Source organism: Lonchura striata, chromosome 18 (assembly GCF_046129695.1).
Source record: "Lonchura striata isolate bLonStr1 chromosome 18, bLonStr1.mat, whole genome shotgun sequence".
In the NCBI taxonomy this organism is placed as follows: Eukaryota; Metazoa; Chordata; class Aves; order Passeriformes; family Estrildidae; genus Lonchura; species Lonchura striata.
In genome coordinates, this window is record NC_134620.1 from 14,501,386 (window position 1) to 14,527,857 (window position 26,472).

Below are 26,472 nucleotides of genomic sequence, written 5' to 3' on the forward strand. Positions count from 1 at the left end.
GAGAATACAAATTCAATAACCATTTTCTGGAGCAGGAGAACAGCAGTGTTCCATTTCTGAATATTCACCCTCTTTGAACAGCACTTCACTCTCTGCTGTCTCAGCGTGGCCCTGGCACTGATTCTGCTCCGAGCCTGCGGTTTGTGTTCAGCCTTTCCTCATTGCATCTCTCCCCCTGCAGCCTGGGGGCTGCTCCCAGGTGGGCTGGAGCATTGCCTCTTACCTGCTGCAGCCTCCATCCTGCTTTCTCCTGTGCTGCAGCTGCAGGAGAATTTTCTGCCTCTCCCACGTCCAACCTTCATTCCTGCACAGCACCAAGCCAAGAGAGCAGATGTCACCAGATGTGGGACAGCCCCACTGCCACCAGGCAGCTGGCACATCCCGTCCCTGTGGCTCCGTGCTGCAGGACTTCTGGCAAGACAGAAATGTAATCATGGGCAGCACAAGAAAATGTAAAAACAATGATGAAAGGCTGGAGGGGAGGCTGGCACGCCTGTGCTGCCCTTTCAGAGGCTGACACTGAACACAGTGCTGCTCTGCCCTGCACCGTGGTGCAGGAAATGCACTCTGCCCCCTCCCAGCCACTTTGGAGGCCAAAATGCCCCGGGGCACTGCAGTCACCCCTGCAGGCAGGGCAGGGAGCTCCCAGCCAGGGGCTGCCCCACAGCAGGACCAGGTGGGACCCCCTGTGTGCTGCACACGATTTTCAGGGGCAGAATGGGGAATCTGGCTGTATAGTGGGGAGCATTTGTGCAGCACCTCTGCTGCGGAAGATTAGAGAAAGTACGTCAGATGATTCCTCAGGGAATAAAATAATTTTCATTTTTAAAAATTATATATATATATATATATATATATAATATAATAAAAAATAAAACTTTGAGCCATTAAGGACCGAGCGAAAGAAACTTAATTTAAATAAAATCTTGCTGCTTCAGCTGTTGGGAGGGAGGAAACAGAGAGCCCCTACACAGAAATGCACACTGACCTCCTGCAGGGGTTGGGCAGAACTGGGGGCTGCTCCAGAACCTGCAGTCCCAGTGCCAGAGGAAGCAGATGAACACCCTGAGCCACCAAATGATTCCCATTGTGTATTAGATGCAACTGCACGAGCGAAGTGTTTTGCTGCAGATCATGCTCCATTATTCTGGAATACAATAGTTCCCTTGGCATTAGTGCCAAATGAAAGGCGAGTTCATTCTGCCTGAGAGCCCAAACAAACACACACTGACAATGGGGATAAATCAGATTGCTCCAGCACTTTCAAGGAGCTGGTAAAAATAATATTTTAATCAAATAACTCAGCCACAGCTGCCATGAACTGCTGGGAAGGTTAAGGCTGTGGCTCCGTGTTCTACTGAGAAAACACAGAATTATTCCAAACACGCCGTTCCATCGCCACTGCTCGGCTCGGATTAAAAGCAGAGGATGCAAAGCAGAGTTTCCAGCCCTAACAGCAAACTGAAGCCACCAAAACACCCCGAGGGTAAAGGAACAGTCACCCAGCAAGACAGTGCAATGCTAGAGAAAAGTAACTGCTGCCAGAGTGGCGTGGTTCAGTCCTAAATAAAGATTTGGGGAGGGGCGTTAATTTAATTTACTCCAAAATGAGGAATACAGCCACATTTGGGGCTCGGGTCTGTGAGCTCTGAGTCCAGCTCCCAGCTGCAGCATGGCCTGCCTGCCTGCTGTGCCCAGACCCTGTCTGAGACCAGACAAAGCTCCAGTGGGCACCAGCTCAACCTCAGCAAGTGCAGAGCTCCTGGGGCTGCTGACAGACCACTGCTGACAGACACACCTAAAACCAGGAGCTATACACCTAAATCCATGGCCACACACCTAAAACCAGGAGCTATACACCTAAATCCACGGCCACACACCTAAAACCAGGAGCTATACACCTAAATCCACGGCCACACACCTAAAACCAGAAGCCACGCACCTAAATCCATGGGCCACACACCTAAAACCAGAAGCCACGCACCTAAATCCATGGCCACACACCTAAACCAGGAGCCACGCACCTAAATCCATGGGCCACACACCTAAACCAGGAGCCATGCACCTAAATGCCACCCAGGGCCTTGACTTTAGCACCCATGCCAGCCCAGGTTCCCTAAACCCAGCCCAGGTTCCCCAGCCCAGCCCAGGTTCCCCATCCATGCCTGAGCCCAGCAGCACCAGCTGCACCTCTCAGCCCATCCCCACTCCAGGATTGCTCCTGGCTCCCACTGCCCCTCCTGGGCTCCAGGCTCTGCCCTGGTTCCCCAGGCTCTCCCCTGGTTCCCCAGGCTCTCCCCTGGTTCTCCAGGCTCTCCCCTGATTCCCCAGGCTCTTCCCTGGTTCTCCAGGCTCTCCAGGCTCTCCCCTGGTTCTCTCCAGGCTCTCTCCAGGCTCTCCAAGCTCTCCCCTGGCTCTCCCCTGATTCCCCAGGCTCTGCCCTGATTCCCCAGGCTCTCCCCTGGTTCCCCAGGCTCTGCCCTGGTTCCCCAGGCTCTGCCCTGGTTCCCCAGGCTCTCCCCAGCCTCTCCAGGCTCTCCCCAGGCTCAGCACAGCCTGGGCAGCCCAGCTGAGAGCAGGAGAGGAGCTGGGAGCCCTGTGAGACCCCAGAGCCCAGCCCTGCTCCTGGGGCTCTGCCAGTCTGACCTGCAGCCTGAGCTCTGCTGCCAGCCTGGCCAGACCCAAACTGAGCAAAAAATGTGGTAAGAAAAGCTAATTTCATCGTGGCTGTCAGCCTGGAGCCAGACAGTGCTCATAACAGTGGGGAGAGCTACGGCTTCAAAAGGGAGAAAAGGACTAAACAACCTACCATTGTGGCAGCCATTAAGAGAATTAATTAAAAGTAATTAGATAAAAAGCCTCAATAATTAACTAGTGTTTGCTGGGCAGTGCAAGGTGTTGCCCCTTTGGGTAATAAGTGAAACAGAATATTCCCCAAATCCAAGTGGCCTGAGATGGAAGCAGGAGATGCAATTAAAAGAGGAATCAGCAGCAAGAGCTGCCAGCAGCGCCAGGGCTCTCCTGGGCAGGGTCTGGTGTGTGCCTCAGTGTCCCTCCGTGTCCCCAGGCTCCTGCCCCATCCCTGCTCTGGGGCAGGTGCTGCTCCCCTGCGCTGCCACCAGGAACCTGCTGTGGGGTGACAGCGTCTGGGAGTGTGACAGGAGCTCATCTGCCACCGCAATCATTAAAATAATTGTCACACAGGGGAAAGCTCTGAGGAATATCACTCTGTGTTGACATTGAGGGGAAGCTGCATTTCAACAGGAGCAGATTTTGTCACACAAAAATCTGCTTTTCAGTAAATGTTTCATTGACTTCTACATAAAGACCATGAATGACTCCAAACCCGGTTTGTGCTGCAGCCAGTGAAATGTTCTTTTTTTCCTCCTCCACACCAAATATTTAAATGTCAATCTCTTAACATAACAAACTGTCTTTGGAGACTGGGAGCACAGGCTGTGTTCCTTATTAGCCCTTTCCTAAGTAATCTAAATTGCAGTCAACTAACATGTGGATTATAAATTCCCTTACTAAAAAATCCATAAAATATTAGTTTTAACTGTCCACCTCTATTATTTCCACCATGAAAAGTTAATTTGAACAGCTGCAAATGAAGCCTTTTGTGTCCAGCTTTACTTAAAGCTATTTAAAGGGAAGAAAATCAAAACCCTCCCAAATGAGTTTAAAGAGAATATTTATCGCAATACATTCCACATAACAGAGCATTTTCTTCTATACTGAATATTAATTTCTGTAAAGAAAAGCTTGGAAAAAACCAAGCACACAGCAAATCAAGTCCTTAGGGGTGCAAAAAGGCAGCCCCAGGCCCTCCCTGCTGGGGAGTGCCCACCCAGCACCACGGAGAAATCCAATTATTCCCAGGAACCTTCCAACATTACAGAGAATAAAACCAATTCATGGGGCTGATTTGCTGCATCACGGAAACACTGCTGGGTGAGGGGCAGGGCTCATTTCTCAGTGTGGGAAATAAGTGTTTGGGTATCCTGTCTTCTGCACACCCCACCCTGGCTGCAAAGCTGGAGGTTTTTCTCTTTGCTCCAGATTTAATTGCCTGGAGTATTTACTGCCTGGATCTATTACCCAAAAATGATGTGTTTCAAGCTCTTTTTTTTCTTTCTTTTTTCTTTCTTTTTTTTTTTTAAGGGGAAGAGAGAGAGAATCCTCAGATCAGTAAGTGAAATAATTCACAGCTATCCCCTTTTATAGCAAACAAATCCATTTCCCCACCTCCCCACATTGCTGCTGCTGCATTATCTGTACGAGGCAGGCATTGGCAAGGAGACAGGGGAAAAATGACAGGACATTGTAAGGGAATTTAATGAAGTGGCTCCAAATATTGTATCAAAATAAATGAAGTGAATAATGCAGGAGCTCGTTGCAGGTGCCTCCCAGGACAGACAGCATTGTGTGAGCAGCACATCTGAGGAGATGGGATGGCTGGGGAACACAAAGGTGCCACTGGCACACGGCAGAGCAGGGACAATGGCACCTCAGTGGCTTTAATTCATGGCAGCGACTCGCTGAGCCAGACACTGGGCAGGAACAGACAGCTGGTCACAGGGAGGATGATCAGCCTCTCTGGTCTCACTGCTTCTGCCCAGGGTGGGACAAGGGAATGATCAGAGCCCTGCAATCCTGCTGAGATCCTGGGGCTGCCCAGGGTGGGATAAGGGAATGATCAGAGCCCTGCAATCCTGCTGAGATCCTGGGGCTGCCCAGGGTGGGATAAGGGAATGATCAGAGCCCTGCAATCCTGCTGAGATCCTGGGGCTGCCCAGGGTGGGACAAGGGAATGATCAGAGCCCTGCAATCCTGCTGAGATCCTGGGGCTGCCCAGGGTGGGACAAGGGAATGATCACAGCCCTGCATCCCTGCTGAGATCCTGGGGCTGCCCAGGGTGGGACACGGGCTGGCACTGCCACTCACCCCTTGGAAATGCCTGTCCTGAGAAATGTCCCCTAGGAATGTCCCTGTGACACGGGGACACCCAGCAGAGCACAGGGACCCAGGCACTGCCAGGCTCTCAGGGGCAGTGCCTCCTGGCCTTGCCAGCCCCTGGGGACTCACTGTCCCCTGGCTCTGTGTAAAACACCTCTGTGCTCCTGTCTGTGCAGGGAGAACACTCACTCAGGTGTAAAACACCTCTGTGCTCCTGTCTGTGCAGGGAGAACACTCACTCGGGTGTAAAACACCTCTGTGCTCCTGTCTGTGCAGGGAATACACTCACTCGGGTGTAAAACACCTCTGTACACCTCTCTGTGCAGGGAGAACACTCACTCAGGTGTAAAACACCTCTGTGCTCCTCTCTGTGCAGGGAGAACACTCACTCAGGTGTAAAACACCTCTGTGCTCCTCTCTGTGCAGGGAGAACACTCACTCAGGTGTAGAACACCTCTGTACACCTCTCTGTGCAGGGAATACACTCACACAGGTGTAAAACACCTCTGTGCTCCTCTCTGTGCAGGGAGAACACTCACTCAGGTGTAGAACACCTCTGTACACCTCTCTGTGCAGAGAGAACACTCACTCGGGTGTAAAACACCTCTGTGCTCCTGTCTGTGCAGGGAATACACTCACACAGGTGTAAAACACCTCTGTGCTCCTGTCTGTGCAGGAAATACACTCACTCGGGTGTAAAACACCTCTGTGCTCCTCTCTGTGCAGGGAGAACACTCACACAGGTGTAAAACACCTCTGTGCTCCTGTCTGTGCAGGGAGAACACTCACTCGGGTGTAAAACACCTCTGTACACCTCTCTGTGCAGGGAGAACATTCACACAGGTGTAAAACACCTCTGTACACCTCTCTGTGCAGAGAGAACACTCACACAGGTGTAAAACACCTCTGTACACCTCTCTGTGCAGAGAGAACACTCACACAGGTGTAAAACACCTCTGTGCTCCTGTCTGTGCAGGGAATACACTCACACAGGTGTAAAATACCTCTGTGCTCCTGTCTGTGCAGGGAATACACTCACTCGGGTGTAAAACACCTCTGTGCTCCTGTCTGTGCAGGGAGAACACTCACTCAGGTGTAAAACACCTCTGTGCTCCTGTCTGTGCAGGGAATACACTCACTCGGGTGTAAAACACCTCTGTACACCTCTCTGTGCAGGGAGAACACTCACACAGGTGTAGAACACCTCTGTACACCTCTCTGTGCAGGGAATACACTCACTCGGGTGTAAAACACCTCTGTGCTCCTCTCTGTGCAGGGAGAACACTCACACAGGTGTAAAACACCTCTGTGCTCCTCTCTGTGCAGGGAGAACACTCACACAGGTGTAAAACACCTCTGTGCTCCTCTCTGTGCAGGGAGAACACTCACACAGGTGTAAAACACCTCTGTACACCTCTCTGTGCAGGGAATACACTCACTCGGGTGTAAAACACCTCTGTGCTCCTGTCTGTGCAGGGAGAACACTCACACAGGTGTAAAACACCTCTGTACACCTCTCTGTGCAGGGAGAACACTCACACAGGTGTAAAACACCTCTGTACACCTCTCTGTGCAGGGAGAACACTCACACAGGTGTAAAACACCTCTGTGCTCCTCTCTGTGCAGGGAGAACACTCACACAGGTGTAAAACACCTCTGTACACCTCTCTGTGCAGGGAATACACTCACTCGGGTGTAAAACACCTCTGTGCTCCTGTCTGTGCAGGGAGAACACTCACACAGGTGTAAAACACCTCTGTACACCTCTCTGTGCAGGGAGAACACTCACACAGGTGTAAAACACCTCTGTGCTCCTCTCTGTGCAGGGAGAACACTCACTCAGGTGTAGAACACCTCTGTACACCTCTCTGTGCAGGGAATACACTCACACAGGTGTAAAACACCTCTGTACACCTCTCTGTGCAGGGAATACACTCACACAGGTGTAAAACACCTCTGTACACCTCTCTGTGCAGGGAATACACTCACACAGGTGTAGAACACCTCTGTACACCTCTCTGTGCAGGGAGAACACTCACACAGGTGTAAAACACCTCTGTGCTCCTCTCTGTGCAGAGAGAACACTCACACAGGTGTAAAACACCTCTGTACACCTCTCTGTGCAGAGAGAACACTCACTCGGGTGTAAAACACCTCTGTGCTCCTGTCTGTGCAGGGAATACACTCACACAGGTGTAAAACACCTCTGTGCTCCTGTCTGTGCAGGAAATACACTCACTCGGGTGTAAAACACCTCTGTGCTCCTCTCTGTGCAGGGAGAACACTCACACAGGTGTAAAACACCTCTGTGCTCCTGTCTGTGCAGGGAGAACACTCACTCGGGTGTAAAACACCTCTGTACACCTCTCTGTGCAGGGAATACACTCACACAGGTGTAGAACACCTCTGTGCTCCTCTCTGTGCCAGGAGCCCTGGCTGTGCCAGCAGGAGCCAGGGCACAGCAGCTGCCCCAGCTGTGCCAGCCAGGCACAGTGACAGCACAAATCCAGGTGGGGAACCAGCAGCAAAACCTTCAGAGCTCTTACCTTGCCTGTGAACACCCCGTGTGCCTCTGCTCTAATTTTGTCTGATTCTCAGGGGGAAAACAAATGCTTGGCTCTCACCCACCCCCTGCTCCAAGGCATCCTCCCCTCCTTGGAGACACGTCCTGCACCCATCCTGCTCTCCATCCAGCCTCTCCCAGCCCAGCTGCAATTCCCTGACAGCTTGACTTCAAATTCCCTCTCTGCCCAGCTCATGCTAAGAACCTTAATATTCCTGCGGATTCAGAAAGGGGATTTCCAACAAGCATTAGGAAAATTAAACTTCTCAAGAGCTGCCTCAATCTGACAAGCCATCTCTGGCTCTTTAAAGTGAAAATATTAAAATGGGGGCTGGGGAAGCTGTAGTAAGCAAAGGATGAGTTAGAAGCAGAAACGAGGCCAGGCAATGCTGGATATACCTAAGGCACCCACAGATGTATTTACAGCCACAGAGACACACGAGTGTGACTTGTTTAGGGCCTCCTGCTGCCTTGGAACAGAAAATCACCATCTCCCACCCCTGCCTCCACCCAAAGCCACAGCAGCTGATAACCCTAATGAGTGTGACAGGCATCTGCCTTGGGGATCTGGGCTCTGCATCCCACCAGAGCCCCCTTGGGCAGCAGGCTGGAGCTCCTGGCTAATGCAGCATCTCAGGGGATGGGAGGCAGGGAGGGCACAGGCCAGGCCTCCCCAGGCTGCCTGGGGACACTGGGCTCAGCAGAGCTCTGCTGGAGGTGGCACCAGTGCCCCCAGCTCGGGCTGCTGCCAGGGCTGGGCTGGTGCAGCTCCCAGATCCCAGGGATTTGTGTGTGTCCTGCTGTTCCCTTCCCATCAGGACAGGCTACAAAACACCCCCGAGTCCCAGCCTGGCCATCCCTGTCCCCTTTTGCTCCTTCCTCTCTTTCCCTGTGGCATCCCTTCCGAGCTGCCAGCCCCACCCCAGGGCAGAGGCTGTTTATAGCCCAGGTCGCTGCAGGGGAGGGTGACAATCCCAACCAGGCTTCCAAGATGTGCGGGTGTGACTCCGAGGGAGGAGATGATGTCATTTAGGAGCATCAGAGTGGCAAAATTTAGCTGTTTGCAGATTCCTCAGTAGTGTGGCCTGAGTCTTGCTCTAAAACCTGGAAATTTCCCCTGGTTTGAGGCCTGGTTTAAGTGATGATGCTCAGCTTGTCTGTCTGTCTGTCTGTCCTTGCTCTTCTTTGCAGCAATCTTCCCCAGCAGGCTCACAAATCACATTACACTTGGGTTAAAGAGCACCCCTGCAATTAAAGCCCCTTTAATGGTGCTGCAGGAGTGGGGGACTCCAGCTCTGCAGAAGATGAGGGGACAAAACAATTGGAAGAGATGATTAAAATCCTATGGTTCTTCAGGGGCTGGGGTGATTGTGCAAGGACTGTGCAGTGCAAAGAAAAAAAATCCTTCTGAGCTTGCACTTGCAGCCTGCCAAAAACGCCTCTCCAGCTGCATGAATTGGTCCTGCAAAAGACAATTACTGAGCACTGGATGAAAGTCAAGGCTGTGGAGAGCTTGGTACAGAGCAAGACCTGATCAATATCCAGGATTTTCCACTATTGCAGAACACTTTGCAGGCTGATAGCACTTATTTAAGGGAGAAACACAAGAGGGACTGATTTGACCTTGGTGTCCTGGCGGGCAGCACAGGAGGGATGCCAAGTGCTAAGAGCAAAGCTATTGATCAGGCTGGAGAGAGGGACTGATGCAAGCAAGCTGCAAGGAGTTACTCAAGGCCAAGAGGAGCACAGTGATTTAGGGGTTTGGCCTGATGATAAGAGGATGGAAAATGTGTGTCCACGGTCATCAGACAAAGGATTTTCTGAAGAAACAGGCAGGCATGAGATACAGCTGTACAGCTGGGTGAGCTCTTCATGGACACAGGTGATGCTGGGCTGGCCCCAGGCAGAGTGTGCTGACCCGGGCAGTGCTCAGGGAGAGTGCAAGGACAGCTCCCTTCCTTCTGTCCTTGCTTCTGCTCAGCTCTGCCCATCTGCACTTACTGAGCCCAGGAAAACACTGCCAATGGGGCTCAGCCATCTCTGCAGTCTGGTATTGCCAGGGCTGAGTGGTGAATGAAGCTCCTTGGTTTGCTTTTTATGTCATTAGTGCATTAACCAACTGTAGGAAGCTCTAATTTAATTACCAGGAACACAGGCCTGAACATGAGCAGGCACAGTCCTGTTACACTGCAGAGCTGCAGCCTTCTGCTGCTGGGGACATCGGTCTGGGCTCTGCCAGGTGCCACAGAGAGCTGGTGGCACCCAGGCAGGGCAGCCAGCACGGGCAGGGCTGGGGGAACTCGGACAGAGAGCTGGCACCAGGCAGGATGGACTGGGGGAATTCAGGCACAGAGAGCTGGCACCAGGCAGGATGGACAGGACTGGGGGAATTCAGGCACAGAGAGCTGGCACCAGGCAGGATGGACAGGGGGAATTCAGGCACAGAGAGCTGGCACCAGGCAGGATGGACTGGGGGAATTCAGGCACAGAGAGCTGGCACCAGGCAGGATGGACAGGGCTGAGGGAATTCAGGCACAGAGAGCTGGCACCAGGCAGGATGGACTGGGGGAATTCAGGAACAGAGAGCTGGCACCAGGCAGGATGGACAGGGCTGGGGGAATTCAGGCACAGAGAGCTGGCACCAGGCAGGATGGACAGGACTGGGGGAACTCAGACAGAGAGCTTCACCAGCAGAGCTGCAGCAGGGTCTGTGGCTGCAGAAGGGGGCAGGAGCCCTCATGTGCACCCAGAGCAGTCCAGCAGGGAGCCACGAGCTCGGGGCTGTGCAAACCAGCGTGGCAGGAGCACTGTGTCCCTGCAGTGTCCTGCAGTGTCCTGCAGTGTCCCTGCAGGCTCCCCGGGCTGCTCAGGGGAGATGTGGCACAACTCGTGGTGTGCAATCCAGCAGCCACCTTCGCTGTGGTGGGGATTTCCTAATGAGCACTGGCAGTACACACAGGCACAGCAGCACTGCTGCTTCTCCAGCCATTAATATTACATTCGTGGGCTGCTTAATTTGCTGTTCATCACGGGGCTGGAGCAGGGAGCCTGCATAATGAAGGGTTTGTTGACAGAGGTCTTCATGTCACATCAGCAAGAAGGCAGAAAATGATCCTGTTTCAGGCACACTTGCTGGACTCGAGTAACCTTGGCCCTTCTGGTGCTCCTGAGCACGAGCAGGGCCCAGGTGCTCTGCTCTTGTCAGGCCATTAGTGCTGCCAGTTTGGAACTCCACCGGTTTAAGCTGCCAAGCAGCACATCCCTGATTTCAGGGAAGGAGCGTTATTTCTGCATGAGCAAGGTGATGGGTGCTGGCAGCCAAACTCTGCTCAGAAAGGTGCTTAAGCAGATGGCTGGGAAAGGGCAGAGGCAGGGCACACCTGGGAGCTTTCAAACAGAACTGAACTGGAAGCAGAAGGCAAATCCTGTCTCCTGTGCACTTTGCAGTGCTGCCCTCCCTTGCTCTAGGGCCCTCCTGCCCTCGGGGACGGCTGAAGCTGCAGCCAGACAGGGCAGCAGGGATGGTGGTGCTGCGTGGGAGCTGGGGCTGGCACTGGCACCTGTCCTGCAGGACACTCCTGTCCCACCCTGGCAGCTGGGGAGGGTGCCAGCCCCTCTGAGCTCTGAGTTTTGGTGGCACTGCACTGCTGGCAGGAGATGTGTGGCCACAGCCCTCCAGGGATGGGCTCTGGCACCACAATGAGCATGTAGAAATATGTGACAGAGTTCCCGGGCTTTCAGGACTGAATAAATTCATCTCTGGCAGTTTTTTTAAATGCTTGAGGCATTTTCTAAACGCTCCATTTGGCAGTGAGAGCTGCTTCCCCGAGCTCATTCCTCAGTGATGCTTGCTGGCCTCTGATCAATAGCAGCAGCCCAGGCTGCTCTCTCAGGGACACAGGAGAGGCTCTCCAGGCTGTGCCACTCCGGTTCTCCAGCTCCCACTCAGGAACTTCCCCAGCAGAACGGCCCTGGCCACAGGGACTGGGGGCTGGCAGTGCGGAGGAGCCGAGCACACACAGCTGAACTAAAGCGGCTCCAGGGTGCTCACTCCATTTACATCCCATTCATTACAGAAACGAGCTGTGAAAGTAGTTTCTACAGCGACTTGGTGCAGGCTGCACATAGATTTAATACCTATTCTGGTTTTTAAAGTCAACGCCAGAGAACACTGCATTTACCTGCATTGCTCAGACTTTGCATTCACTGGTGTTTAATGCAGCTGGGTCTAAACCACCATATATTTAAGACTGCTGAAGGGGAAGCTTTTAAAATAAAATAAGAGAGTAAAGAACCAGCTTACCTGATTTATAGGACCATTGAGTTTCTACTCCTGATTGTATTCATGCATAAAGTCTCTAAAAAGAACCAAACTGTATCAGATAAATTTTCTTTTTTAGACATGCCTCAATCAGTCTACTCACAGGAAGAGAGACTCGGACATGAAAATAAGAGGCAACTGCAAAGAAGACAACAATAAAGCAATTAATAACTCTCACAGGAGAGTGCTTGCTGTCAGCAGGGCTCTTTATCAGGTTCAAGAGATTGCAAGTGGGAGCCACAGCTGCAGAGCATTATGTGTGTGCAGCACACAAACACCACCACTGCTTTAATGATGAGCACTAGGATCACGTTTGCCAGCTGGGATCTCAGCTGATTGCCTGGAACACGAAATTCCTCCCTGGGATGCTCCAAGGTGCAGAGGGTTTTGCTTAGCAGTGCGGGCCCTGCGCAGCACCAAAAGGGAATGTACTCAACACCCCCTCCCAGAGATACACACAGGCAAAAATCCCTGCAGGAAGTTGATTATTCTGCTATTAGCAGAATAATTAGGGTGTGAGCTGCTCCTGCACTGCGCTGTCACTGCTGCAGCTGCTCCTGCAATGCACTGTCACCGCTGCAGCTGCTCCTGCACTGCGCTGTCACCGCTGCAGCTGTGCTGCACTCTGCTGTCACCGCTGCAGCTGCTCCTGCACTCTGCTGTCACCGCTGCAGCTGCTCCTGCAATGCAGTCACTGCTGCAGCTGCTCCTGCACCACACTGTCACTGCTGCAGCTGTGCTGCACTCTGCTGTCACTGCTGCAGCTGCTCCTGCACTCTGCTGTCACTGCTGCACCCCGTCCTGCACTGCGCTGTCACCGCTGCAGCTGCTCCTGCACTGCGCTGTCACCGCTGCAGCTGTGCTGCACTCTGCTGTCACCGCTGCAGCTGCTCCTGCACTGCACTGTCACTGCTGCAGCTGCTCCTGCACTCTGCTGTCACTGCTGCAGCTGCTCCTGCACTCTGCTGTCACTGCTGCACCCCGTCCTGCACTGGTCATCCAAACCTCGAGCAGAGGAGCTGCAAGAAAGCAAAGAGCATCTGATCCTCACAGTATTGGGCACATTTGCTCTGCTTGCTCAGCTGCTCCCTCAAACTGCCTCGAAGGGGGCATGGCCAAACGTGGATCCTCCCAGAAGCCAAACCCAGAAACTCACGTATGGGCTTTCAGGCTAGAAATAAAGAGGAGGATTTATTTGCAAATAGTTTCAGCTCTTGCAGGGCTGACTTGGTGCATGTAGCACAACGTAGTTGGTGCTGCATGCTGTCCCCCAGCACTGCGGTGTTCAGTGCTGTGAGTAGATTGTTTCTCCTGGATCCATCAGAGGACTCCTGCCTGTCCTGCTGCCAGGCTCTCTCAGGGTAAACGTTCTGACAGCCAAAGGAAAGAGGCGTTCCGAGTAGGAAAAAAAAGATGAAGCCACTAAAATGCAAATTTTATTCACAGTTGGCATGTTTATAAATATATATATTACATTCTTACAATCTACAGTACATTCTAAATATAGAGGGATTCAATCTAAGTGTTTGTGGGAGGGCGGGTGTGTATTAAACTAAGCAACCTAGATTCAAGGATGGAAGACTTAACAAAAAAGGGGGCCAGGACTTACTCCAGAAAATAAAGGGGAACTTGAAATATTTTTATATATCAAATCCATTACCTGGATTTTAGTTAGTGCTTTGGCACTTTGCCACTGGCCTTTGGAGGCTGCTGCTGGACCTCACGAGACATGTCCTGGTGTGAGGCTGGAGGGCACGTCGGGTTGGAGGGCAATCACTGAAATCCTACTGTATGTACATCCTCAGCAGAAGGAAACAGAAGATAATCATCACCCCTGGGAGAAACAAATGTTATCTGCTGAGCTGAGCTGTGCAGGGCTCAGTGCTGCACTGCAGCTCTGCCCTGTGCCCTCCCAGTGCCCTGGAAATGCACTGGGCTGAGCAGGGGCACAGGGACTGAGCACCCCCAGCTGCCCCAGGGAGGGCAGGAGCAAGAGGCAGCTGCTGGGGGGAGCTCAGCACCAGGGGCTGGGAGCCAGGGACAGTGACCAGCCCAGCACCAGGGGCTGGGAGCCAGGGACAGTGACCAGCCCAGCACCAGGGGCTGGGAGCCAGGGACAGTGACCAGCTCAGCACCAGGGGCTGGGAGCCAGGGACAGTGACCAGCCCAGCACGGGGGGCTGGGAGCCAGGGACAGTGACCAGCCCAGCACGGGGGGCTGGGAGCCAGGGACAGTGACCAGCCCAGCACGGGGGGCTCGGAGCCAGGGACAGTGACCAGCTCAGCACGGGGGGCTCGGAGCCAGGGACAGTGACCAGCCCAGCACGGGGGGCTCGGAGCCAGGGACAGTGACCAGCCCAGCACCAGGGGCTGGGAGCCAGGGACAGTGACCAGCCCAGCACCAGGGGCTGGGAGCCAGGGACAGTGACCAGCCCAGCACCAGGGGCTGGGAGCCAGGGACAGTGACCAGCCCCAAGGAGGGACAGCCGGGCACCTGCAGGGCTCTGCTCGGCAGGGCAGCCCTGGAGGAGGGAGGGAGGGAAGGGAGAGGGAGAGAGGAAAAGGGAAAGGGAGAGGGAGAGGAAAGGGAAAAGGAAAAGGGAAAAGGGAAAGGGAAAAGGGAAAGGGAGAGGGACAGGGAAAGGGGAAAAGGAAAAGGGAAAGGGAAAGGAGAGGGAAAGGGAGAGGGAGAGGGACAGGGACAGGGACAGGGAAAGGGAAAAGGGAAAGGGGAAAGGAAAGGGAAAATGGAAAGGGAGAGGGACAGGGACAGGGACAGGGAAAGAGAAAAGGGAAAGGGAAAAGGGAAAAGAGAAAAGGGAAAGGGAAAAGGGGAAGGGAAAGGACCATAGCTTCCAATGCTGACTGATCTGGGAAGTGCCCTCAGGATACCAAATGAAGAGCTCCAGGGAAAGAGCTGGGAATACAAATCCAAAACAGGACAATCAAACAAAGCGGGCTTTTAAAAATAGCTCATTCTCTCAAACTTTCCAAAAGACCTTCCTTAGTATGAGTGATAGTCTAAGTACAGATCATATCTTCTCCTATTTTACAAATTAAGAAATACCGAAAATTGGCTGGCAACGTTTATTACCTTGGCATCTACTTAAAAAGAGAGTTTCAGTTTGAACTGTGTCTGTGTATCCATTGTCAGTGCTTGGGAGGCAAACATGCTGGTTTGTAAACAGCCCAGTTACACCTTTATCCCCTCCAGACTCTTTGGAAACTCCTGACTCAGCTCTGGGAGCTGCTTCATTCTCACTGTTGGTTTTTGTCAGCTTTAAATTAATGTTCCTGGATGGATATTCTCTGCACGTGGCCTGAACGACATGCTCTTCTCATGGATCTATTTATTCTGAGACCAATCTTTTGCTTTTAACCAAAGCTTGCAATATTGAACAGTAGAGCTGTGTGAGCTTTGTAATATCCAAACTGCACTGGAGTTTGTTATATTTATTGATTTTCTGGGAAAGCACAGAGAATGAGACCATATTATTTTTCTAAGTTTTTTTCATGTTATCGTGTATCAAAAAACCACACACATCTCTCACTTCCATCTCTGAGCACAGAGAGGACTTGAATTTTAAGAGCTGTCCAGGATCTCTGCTCTCCCAGCTGCTTTTGGGTGGCTTCTTGGGGCTCCATTGAGTTATTATCCACCAGCTGATTCTTGTTAGAATGCAACACGTTGCCCCACTACCCAAAATTAAAGGCAGAAGGTGAGTGAAAAACAAACAAACGAACAAACCAAACCAAAAAAGTCTTTTGTGTCCCATTACGCATTTTCGTGTAACCTCTCCATGTAGTTTTTAAGCTCTTTGCACTCCCCCAGGTCCATGTCCTGGCAGACCCATTTAATGTCATCCTCATTACTCATCAGGATGGAGTTGACAGCTGGACACCCATCGTCGGAGGAGATGGTGGTGAAGGTGGTGAATTTAACCCGTTTCCTCTTAGAGGTAGGAGAAGTGGTTGGTTCACTTTTCTGTTCTTTCCCTTCGCTGAACTCAGGAGACCTGAAGGACTGTCCATTGATATTTTTGGTGGCAGTTGTGTTGAGGAGGTATTTGCTCTCCTCATAGTCCGCTCCTCTGTCAATGGCTGTGATCCGTTCATCTTGCTGCGAGAAGTTGATGTGATTCTCCAGGAGCTCTGTCCTGTTGCTCAGCCCAACCCAGTCATGCGAGTGGCTCATGCCCTCCTGCTCTTCAAAGGGAGCTTGCTTGTTCCTGTACTTCAACGCGAAAGCGACGCAGTTGATGAGGAAGACGAGGATGGCGAGGCAGAAGACGCCCAGCAGGGCGTACATGCCGATCTCCAGGTCGCTGAGGCCGCGGGGGGACTGCGCCGGGTCGCCGTCCTCGGCCTCCGCGCTGTCCCTGGGCAGCTCCACCTGCGCGGGGAAGCTCGTCAGGTCCAGGGGCAGGTTCTGGCTGGCATCGTCCAGGAGGCTCTCCCTGTCCTCCTTCCTGCTCAGCACAGACCGGTGCGTGGTGGTGCCCCTGCCCTGCTCGTGGCCCACGGAGGAGCTGTAGTACTGCCCGTCCCCTGTCTCCTGCCAGCCGCCGCTGGGGCGCCGGGCGCCGCCGTGGTTTTCCAGGAGCACGCCGGCACCCCTGCGCTTGCTGTCGCTGGCGTTGGGGCTGGCATCGCCCTGCCCGAACTTGACTTTAATGCTGCCGCTCCCAACGGCCAGGATGCTCTTCCTTTTGGACTTCTGGCACGATTCACTGATCACCATCTCCACCTTCACCAGGGTGCCCTGGCCCTCGGTCTCAGCAGCAATCACGGGCCACTTGAATTTGGGGTCATGCTGGATGGACACCACCTTCTCATCCAGAGAGGTGGCTGACAAGGAGAAGTCTTTGGAGTCATAAATATCCAGGGGCATGACAGATCCGTCACTGAACTGGATCCAGCAGCTGATGGCTGCTTCCTGTAATACAGAAAACAAACACAGACCCACTCAGAGTGATCCTTGAGGGAAACGTGCTCTGCTCTGGTCTGTTCCCTCCTCCTCATGACATCCACGCACCATTAGTGATCAGGAAAGAAATAAATAGGGAGAGCAGTGAAATTAATATCTTGCCAAGACGTGAAGAGAAATACCAGTCTGAAACATTCGTTGATAATAAGATTGGTTTCCACAAAGGTGCTTAAAGGAGCCATATCCCCTGGGCTCTGCAGAATCTCCTTCAGCACCATAATAAATTGCATGTCAGGAAGCATTACCAGTGACTGAGATCATTTACTGTTGTGTATTTACATTAAAAACCCCAACATTATTTCTAAACTGCTTAAAATACAAAGTCTCCTCTTATTACACAAAGCACATGTTAAAAGATAGCTAATACAGCAAACAGGTCCACACATGAGTCCACACCTTCACTCCTTGATTTCTGTCTCTCAAATGAAATTAGCAGATTGCATAAGCAGAGGAAAGCAATCAGTTGCTTCTTTAGAAAACAGCCAGGGTAATTTTTACGCTTGTTAGCAATTAAAAGCAAGACAATAATAAAGTTTAATCTCGTGTCACAGCAATGTGGATTGTGTACTTCAGTGTGCATGGAGGCTTTCACTGAATGCAAATGAATCTGACCTGGGTACCAAGAACATGCCTAATGCTGCAGCTTTCCTGGGATCCTTGACTTTTGGCTTCTAACTTGAAACATTTTGAAATATTTTTAAATTTCAGAAAACACGTGCCCAACCATTTCTGAAAATCAGGTCCTCTCTAAGGTCTCTCAAATGGCTATTGAAAATTGTTGTGCCAGATGAAAAAAAAACCTTTGTATTCATACATTGATAATTTACAGATAAAATTCAGGTTGCTCTCCTGGAATCTCATTCTTGCTTCTGATGGTCTGAGTTGCCCAGGTTGGGATATTTGCACTGGAGAATCCCCACCAGACAGACCTGGCTCCATCAGTGGATTCTCTACTGTCTGAAATGAGTTTTCTATGGTCAGAGTTGGGATCACCTTGCTGTGAGAGTCTGCCAGACAGACAGACACCCAGCCAACAAATTAACTTCTGAAAACCGTGGATATAAAAGTCCCGTTTCTTTAAATCAGCAGTTTTTCATACAGACAGTATTTACATTCTAACTCCACGTATGTGCAGAGAATAAACACATATGATCATCCTTTAAATTGCTGATAGCACAAAGTCATTCACCTGTTCAGAGCATGGAGAATAAGCTTCCAGTCTTTTGGGGCTGTATGGTGCATAATCTACTGGCTTGATTCTGAAATCCTCAGAGCCACAAAGCTCCCCCTGCTTCAATGGGAGATTTGCTTCTGTCTCTATTTCAGGCCAGAGCCCTAAGACTTTGCTGACACTGTCATAAATCCCAGCTTTGTGTTTATTAATCTTTGGCTGTTTCTTGAAGGCTGCATAGAATTTATGTCATCAACTCTCATCCTCCCACTGTGCTGCTTAAACCTGCATAATCATTTAATAATTTTGCATTGCTTTGCTTACAGGACTGTGCTCTGGAAATCATGTCCTGAGCCATGGAGGGACTCAGCTGCCTTTCAGAGCAGAGGCAGCCCTGCCAGACTGGGGCACACCAGAGATTTCCCCTCTGCTTTTGTGTGGATCCCTGACTGCAGCCTGCATGCAGAGAGGGACCTGTCCTATTGTAAATCAGGAGAACCTGGTGGGCAGAAATGCTGATGTCTGACTCCAGCTCAGAAGGCTGAATGATTTCTGTATTATAACTATATTATAATACATTAATATACTATTTAAAGGAGATACTAAAACTACAAACCTACTTCTCTAACTCCCATATCTGACTCACTCCCAGCTTGTGACCCTCTCTGAGCCCAGCCCCAGGTAGGTTGGATTGGCCACCAGGCTCAAACAATCCTCACCAGAATCCAACCAAGCATCACCCCGGAAACAATTCTCCACACACATTCCACATGGGAAAACAAGGAGCAGAAGTAGAAATTGTTTTCTCTTTCTTCTCTCTGTGCTCCTCTATGAAGAATCTTGAAAGACAAAAGAATGCACCTGCCACACTGTCCGACTCCCTTTCTGGCACTGACATGCCCGGGCTGGGCACGCAGTGGGGCTGGCTGGCCCCCAGCCCTGCTCCTGGGCTGGTCTCGGGGCACTGTGTTCAGCCCCCGTGCCCTGGATGAGCTCACTGGCCTCCCTCCACCTGCCTGGCATCGATTCCTTTGCTCCTGGAACACTACAGGAGAGCCTGATTTTATCAGCCTATAGAGACAGCAGCTCTGCATTATTTCTCATCCTGCATCCCAAGGATAAGACCCCACGATGAATTAAAGCACCTCAGCAGCTGGCCAAACTTCAAATGTGCGTGCCATTTACCTTTAAAGCTCAGAACATGCTTAAGTTTTAAGAGCCCAGTGTATCCTTGATGAAAAGTCCCAGACTGATGGATTTGATTTGGAAAAAAAGTTTAAATTTCAAATGTGTATGGAAGCACAAGGACAAATGCCAAGCAGGGACTGATGAGAACATGGCAAAGTCCAAAAGCCCTTGGTAACTCTTGGTTCCCTAATAAAGGAACTAAGAGTAATAAGGGAAAAAAAATGGTTTATGAAATCATGAATCAGGAAATGAGTCAGTGCTGCTGATTCATATTCTAGTAATGAATCAGAACGAAAGGGATGCTCCCTGATTCTCAAAGTGCTCACAGGAAGTGACTAAAGGAAGAGGGTTTGGCACAACACGAGGCACTTTCTCATGTAGAGGTGGAATTAAAGGGATGATTTGATACCTGTGGTGGGAAGTTGAACATGGCAGGATAGCCTGGCATCCAGTGGCTGCTGGATGGGACAAAGGCGCTGCTCTGGGGGCTGCAGCATCACACCTGCTTTGGGGACTGGAGCTCCACACCTGCTTTGGGGTCTGGAGCTCCATACCTGCTTTGGGGACTGGAGGTCCATACCTGCTTTGGGGACTGGAGGTCCATACCTGCTTTGGGGTCTGGAGCACCATACCTGCTTTGGGGTCTGGAGCTCCACACCTGCTTTGGGGTCTGGAGCACCATACCTGCTTTGGGGTCTGGAGCTCCACACCTGCTTTGGGGTCTGGAGCTCCACACCTGCTTTGGGGACTGGAGGTCCATACCTGCTTTGGGGACTGGAGCTCCATACCTGCTTTGGGGTCTGGAGCACCATACCTGCTTTGGGGACTGGAGGTCCATACCTGCTTTGGGGTCTGGAGCAGCTCCTGTGCCACTGCAGTAGCAAAGATGGCCCTGTTGCTCGCCGGGCTGAGCTGCAGGGAGAGGGACAGTCCTGTCACCAGCTGCACTCCCAGGTCAGTTATTGTCACCTTCTCATCCAGGACTGTCACTGTCTTCTCAGCCAAGATGGCATCTGAAAGGGGGGACAGGATCTGGAAAGAAAATCTGAAGTTACCAACAGCCATTGTGTACAGCAGCACGTGAAATGACTGCACAGAATTCATGGAACACAGGTAAGGGGTGCTTATGGTAATGGGGTTTCTCACAGCAGACACTGCTAAAATACGATTGAAAAGGGCTACTCACATTTTGTAACTCTTCTGCAACAACAGGGGCTTTACAACACCTTTTACCTGTGCAGCTGTAATCAGCTGTGCCACGCCCCTCTGAATGTGCCAACACCTGCTTCAGATGTGGAAACTGCCTGTGAATGTCATAACCACGTCTGCCTCACACGTAGTGACTAGTTGTAAATGTAATCTTCGTGTGAAATTTAAGTATTTGATTAATCCTCATGTTTTGAGGTAGCATAAATATAATGTGGTCTGTAGATTTATATAAAATCCACTGAATAAATGGTATTTATTTCTGTCCCGTGGAAAGGAAGGGTAATGTATTGCTACAATAACCTCTCATGGTACTGAATGCAAAATTGACAGAGAGAATTTGTTTTGGTTAAGAAAATACACACAGAGGTCAGTGCAGTGATACATGACATCCACCATGCTCATTAGCAAGTGAGTTGAATTTAATGATCCATACAGGGTACAGAGCATTTCTGAAGCAGCTTATAAGAGGTAGTCTTTAAATACAACTCGATCTCAGCTTTTTACCCTTGGATTTTTCTTTCCACAGTTTTATGTGCATTGGTTGGAGCACTGTAAGTTCCAGAGCTTTATAAAGGCATTCAGAAAATCTCTGCACATTTTGCAGAAAATCAAAAATCTCTAATCCCATTTCTCCAGCCTTGACAACCTTGTTACTGACAGGTGTGCTGGTTGTTTTCTGCTTTGACAGTTTGGGATGATAAGCACGTTTGGAGAGAGATTTTTTTCCCTGTTTTAGTGTTTGTTAACACATATTCTACTTCGATATCATTAAAATAATCTCTCTCCCCATCTCCTTCTCCTTTTCTTTTAATTAATATTTAGATTAATATTCCAGTCTCACTTCCATAACCAGCACTGGTTAACTTTCACTTTACCCTTTGCTCTGTCCGTGCAGGCTGGGAGAAGGCTGAGCTGCTCCAGCAGCTGCAAGCCTCGTGATAACCAAATCCTGGCTCCAGGTTCAAAAGCAGCCGGAGACAAAAACAATCAGAAAAAGCCTCCCAATATACAGGTTGGATTAAATGAAATGAAACCGCCAACTACTACACTTTGGGGCAGCAGGTAAGGAGAGAAACCATCTCTGCCACGTCTCCTGGCTCTTGCTCTGTTCAGGAGGGGATGGCTGCGGTTTCTGTGGCCAGCTGCTCACCCCCAGCCAGGGAGGGGGAACGGGGAGGAACAGAACAGGTCAGTGATCTCCTACCTGAATTGTGGTCATCCCCAGCTCCAGCCCCACCAGCACCTGCCCGTCCTGCAGCCGGGCGATCCTGGGCTCCTCCACCTGCATGAAGTCCCTGACCAGGTGGGTGATGTCCAGCTGCCAGTCCGAGCCCAGCAGGTGCCTGAGCTGGGCCCCGGGCAGCGGCGGCTCGGCCACGAACTGCGTCAGCACCCTGACCAGGGCGTGCTGGTACTGCAGGCTGCAGCCCCTGCCCCTGCGCTCCTCCTCCTCCTCCTCATCGCTGTCCCGGGCCGGCCTGCGGACAGCAACAGCGACAGGCTCAGCTGGGCTGCAGAGCTGCAACTCCAGCTGCAACTCCAGCTGCAAGGGAGAGCTGCAACTCCAGCTGCAAGGGAGAGCTGCTGCCTACCCCACTCTGCAGCCTGCTGGTGGGACCCAGCTGCTTCCTTCAGGTTCTCCCACTTTTATCCCATTTCCCGTGTTCGTAACTCAAAACCAGCACTTGAGACCATCAGCTGGCCTCCCAGCTGTGCCACCACATTGTCCTCCCCAAGCATCTTCCATTGTTCTCCATGTCAAGTCCTTGCTTTCAGGACCTTCCCACTTCTTTTCTTTCTGGATCTTCCCATAAACATCTTTGTGTTGCCATGGAAATCTCCTCTGCACCTACACACACATCCCTGTCTGTACAGTACAGTTTGAAATCGCACCTCCACCAACATGTCTTTGCTCTGATGCTACCAGAAACCTGTAATAAATGTCTTCATTTGCAGGTGGGAATACCAAGTAGCCACTTTATCAACCTGTTCCTGTTCTCAGTAACACTGACAGCAGATGCAGACAGCTCTGACTGCTTCATCCATCCTGTCCTGTGGGCACTGACAGTGCCTGAAAGCTCTGTCCTGACTCCGGGGCACTGAGCAGTGCCACTGCACCCACAGGGCTGGGAAACAGCTGTGTGCTAATTGTGACCACTGGCAGTGGATCTGTGAGCTGCCAGGACCTGTGAACAGGCTGGAGACTGACTGTGTGCTAACTGTGACCACTGGCAGTGGATCTGTGAGCTGCCAGGACCTGTGGGCAGGCTGGAGACTGACTGTGTGCTAACTGTGACCACTGGCAGTGGATCTGTGAGCTGCCAGGACCTGTGGGCGGGCTGGAGACCGAGCAGCCCTGCCAGAGCTGGCTTTGCTGCTGTCTCCTTGCTGCCCCGTGCCCGATCCTGCCTACCTTGGCCACTTGGCTCTTCCCATCCCAGTCATTAGTGCTCCAAAAGGAAATTGATTTCCAATGCAGGTTCATGCAACCTGCAGCTTCCATTAGCCTCAGAAGTCCAGTGCAGGAGCCTATTGAATAAACCCCTGGTGACCTTCACATTTACAGCAGAATTGCATTAAGGCCCAATGAGCATGTTCAGATCCACTGGCCCTGACAGGTCCCTGGCAAGTGCACAGCCCAGAATGAACATCCTCTAATGAAACCTACCTCTTATTAGAGATGATGGGGACTCTCCAGCCCTTGATCTGATTGAGTTCTGTGTCAGAGACCTCTATCTGCAGCGGGAGACGAGGAATCCACACTGTCATTTCTAAAGGGGCACTCAGATGCTGGTAAGTAAAATTAACTACGACATTCACTTTGCCTTTCATTTCCTTCCCGTTGACAAAGACATAGTCACATCTGTCAGAAACCTGAAAACAAAAAGGAGAAGAAAAAAAAATTAATGAGTCTCTGCACTAATTATAAAGTTCACCACATGCTGGGTAAGTGAGTGGGAGGAAGAGACAGGATCTGGGTTTAAGCTGGCTCCAGGTTCAGAGCACAACTAGGAATGACAAGAAAGGTGCCTGGTGTGCCCTTAATAGCCTGTGTAACTCAGCACCATTTTCAGAGGCTGCTTTCTCCTGCTGTAAACAGTTCCAGTGGAATCTAAGATAAGGGAACAGCTTTTTTGGTCCTTAATTCCCACTCCAGCAGGAGGATAGACCTCGGATCACGGCAGGGAGAGAAGGTTCCTCTCCTCTCCCTCTCCTCTCCTCTCCTCTCCCCAGAGCTCAGGCTCCCCATCCTCACCTGGCAGGAGCAGGTGAGCACCTGCAGCAGGACTGAGAGGGGACAGATCTCTCTGAGCAGCCCAGAACAGGGCAGAGCTCTCCAGGAGCCCTGTCACAGGTACCAGGGAATGAATGGGGTGCTCACAACCAAAATCCTGCCAGGGGAGCCCAGGGCTGTCCCTGGCACGGCTCCAGTGCTGCTGCCAGCCTGGCAGAGGCCTTGCAGAGCCCTGGAGCAGGAGCCAGCCCTGCTGTCCCTTCATTCATCACCTGCAGCTCTGCACATCAATATTGCAGGCAGTTAGTAAATCTCACTCAAGCAATTTAGCAGCTACTGCAAGGATCTAGGTGAGCTGACAGGACCTGTTCATTACAGTTAGTTAAAATATATGAGTAAATGTACACGTCAAATAATTTATTAACTACCACTTTACAGTGCTGATGATCTGAAGGAATGATCTATTAGAACCCTGAACTCTTTTCACAATCCATTACCAGCCAGACCTTCTATTCCATTCCATCAATGTATTTCATATTTCTCACTCTGGAATGTATAGTCTCGTCCTTGTCTGAATTTAATGCCATTTTCTACTTTTCTGTTTAAATGCTGAATGAATTTAAATCGTATTTAAATACCACCAGCTTTTGAAGGATAACTGGCATTCCTAATATTATTATCTTTAAACAAAAACAACCCCCTCACAGACAGATCCATGGCAAATGCATTTCCATCCTGGCCTGCCTGAGCCTAGGTGACACACCAAAGAAAGGTTATCGTGGCTCTTGCAGTGTCTCCCTGCCAAGCCGTGCCTGTTTTAAGGTCAAACTCCTGAGCTGCCATCTTTCCCCACCTCATTATCCTGATTAAATTCCATGGGATAACAGTAAAGCCCTCACAGGAAACTGCTTCCCTGCTACAGTAATTCTGTTGGAACCCTTACGAAGCCACAGCTAATAAGTCTTTGAAAATAAAATGCACCTTGAGCAGTTTAGGTCTGTGCCTCTCCAGGGTGGCCAGTTGGGAAGGTAAGCCTCTGGTATTTCCCCATAAAAATGGGTATTTCAGAATCACTCTGTGACTCTGTCCCCATCCGTGTTCCTGTAAATGATCCTTCCCCCTGCGAGTGCTCTCTGTATATAAAACACACCTCACACACAGCCCTGCCACCGTGGCAAGCTCATGGGATCCCTTCTGATTTAGCACTGCACACATTTTCCTTGGTCTAGCAGCGTAAATGGGGATATTTAGTAACGTAAGTTATGATAATGAGCCCTGCCTAAATCACTGCTGTCAGAAGAAGAATGGGGGAGTCTCTGCTAACCATTAAAAATGAATGAGGAGGGAAATAAATAAGCAAAAGCAGTTCATTTGAGCTATAAAAGACTTGAGAACACAAGCTGTGTACCGAGGTACAAAGGGATGAGGCCATTATTAGCCCTGGGGAAACCAGAGCCTGCTCTGTATTTGGGGAGTGCACACCCACAAACACCAACACTGCCCGTTTCTCTCGGGGTTCCCAGCTCAGGGTGACCCCGAGAGATCCTAAAGAGTCTTTGCTTCCCTAAGCAGCCAAAGAAGGAGCCTGGAATGCTCCAATTGCCATTGCAAGGTTTTTTATTTCTGCATTCTTTCTCTGACCTGCTGAGCTCTGTCCAGAAAGGAGACCATGGCCATCTGCCCTGAGCCCTGGGTGGCTCCCACCTTATAGACTCAAAACTACGTGTTATATGTTTGTAATTTATTATCAATTCCCATCACCTGTTAGACTGTGAATCCCTGCCTTGATCCAATAGAAAAGTGTCACCAGCACAGCAAGACATGGAGGGCAAGGAGAAGAAGGAGAAGGTCAGGACACGCCCAACTCCCTCCATTTAGTACCCCCTTGAACCCTTTGTAAAAATCCCAAAATTCTGCTTTTCCACCCTGTGTTAACTCAAATATCACACTACTCAAACCCCTGTGGTTTGTAATTGCTCACACAGAGTTGGCAGCTTTTTCCACGGGCTAAAATGGAAGCCACAGGTGTTTGTGACTTGGTGCCAAGGTCTCTGAGCCCCTGCAGGGTCTGGGGCAGCCAGAGGATGAGCTGGGTCCCACAAACACCGTTCTGCTGAGGTTTCCCTGTTGCAGCAGGACACAAAACCAGCCTGCAGCCACAGCTGCAGTGCCTTTTCTACCCAAACTCGTCCCTCAGCTCCTGAGGGTCCTGTTTGCTGCCAGGCTTCCCACAGTGACACGAGGCAAGCCCACCTAGCACTGCTTTAAATAGGTATTAGCAGAGACCTGCACACATGAAAAATGGTTTTTACTGCACTAATCCACCTGAAGCATCTCGTAGAGCATATTGATTAAGAGAACTCCGATACCAATTAATTTCTGAGAAATATTTTGGTTTGCTCTGCAGCTTTGTGGCAAACATCAATATATTACCCTCAGCCGAATATACTCGAGTGAAACACGCAATGGGACATTTGGAAAGGACTTAAATTCTGGGCAAACATCCAATTGGAGCTGCAAATGTAATAGCTCCTTCGTGCTCTGACACAACTCCCTGTGCTTGGTGTTACCGACTGAAAAATCCCCTCATTAACGGCCTCTCCTCAGGAATCACCTTTTGCTTTTTAAAATCAAGATTTGTCAGACAAAACTTCAGTAGGTTTTTCCTTTCCATGCTTCTTTTGCCTGTTTCCACTAGAGAGAACAGTCAGTTTCTCCGTGCAGTGGATTTGCACAGATTTTACATTTTCTGGGGCTGTAGTGAGAGAAGAGCAGCTTCTGCCCAGCCCTTTGTAAGCAAGTTTTTAAATCTGTGTATACTCTGTCCTGCCCTGTGATTT

At 50.8% G+C, this 26,472-nt stretch overlaps 1 protein-coding gene across 3 annotated transcripts in view; it reads right to left on the reverse strand.

The window, feature by feature from the left end:
- Positions 1-13,261: 13,261 nt before the first annotated feature.
- The window catches only part of TMEM132D (transmembrane protein 132D), a 176,400-nt gene continuing 163,189 nt past the window's right edge, over positions 13,262-26,472 (reverse strand). The window contains exons 6-10 of one of the 3 annotated variants that reach the window (XR_013340940.1): positions 23,066-23,271; positions 21,602-21,875; positions 20,029-20,220; positions 14,937-16,778; positions 13,262-13,677 (exon numbers count right to left, since the gene is read on the reverse strand). Coding sequence is in view for 2 of the 3 variants with exons in the window: in XM_077787271.1 (XP_077643397.1) it covers positions 15,618-16,778; positions 20,029-20,220; positions 21,602-21,875; positions 23,066-23,271 (1,833 nt within the window). In the remaining variant the exon portion in view is untranslated. Of the gene's footprint in view, positions 13,678-14,915; positions 16,779-20,028; positions 20,221-21,601; positions 21,876-23,065; positions 23,272-26,472 lie in introns of those variants that run through there. The other 2 variants (XM_077787272.1, XM_077787271.1) reach the window with 2 other exon arrangements.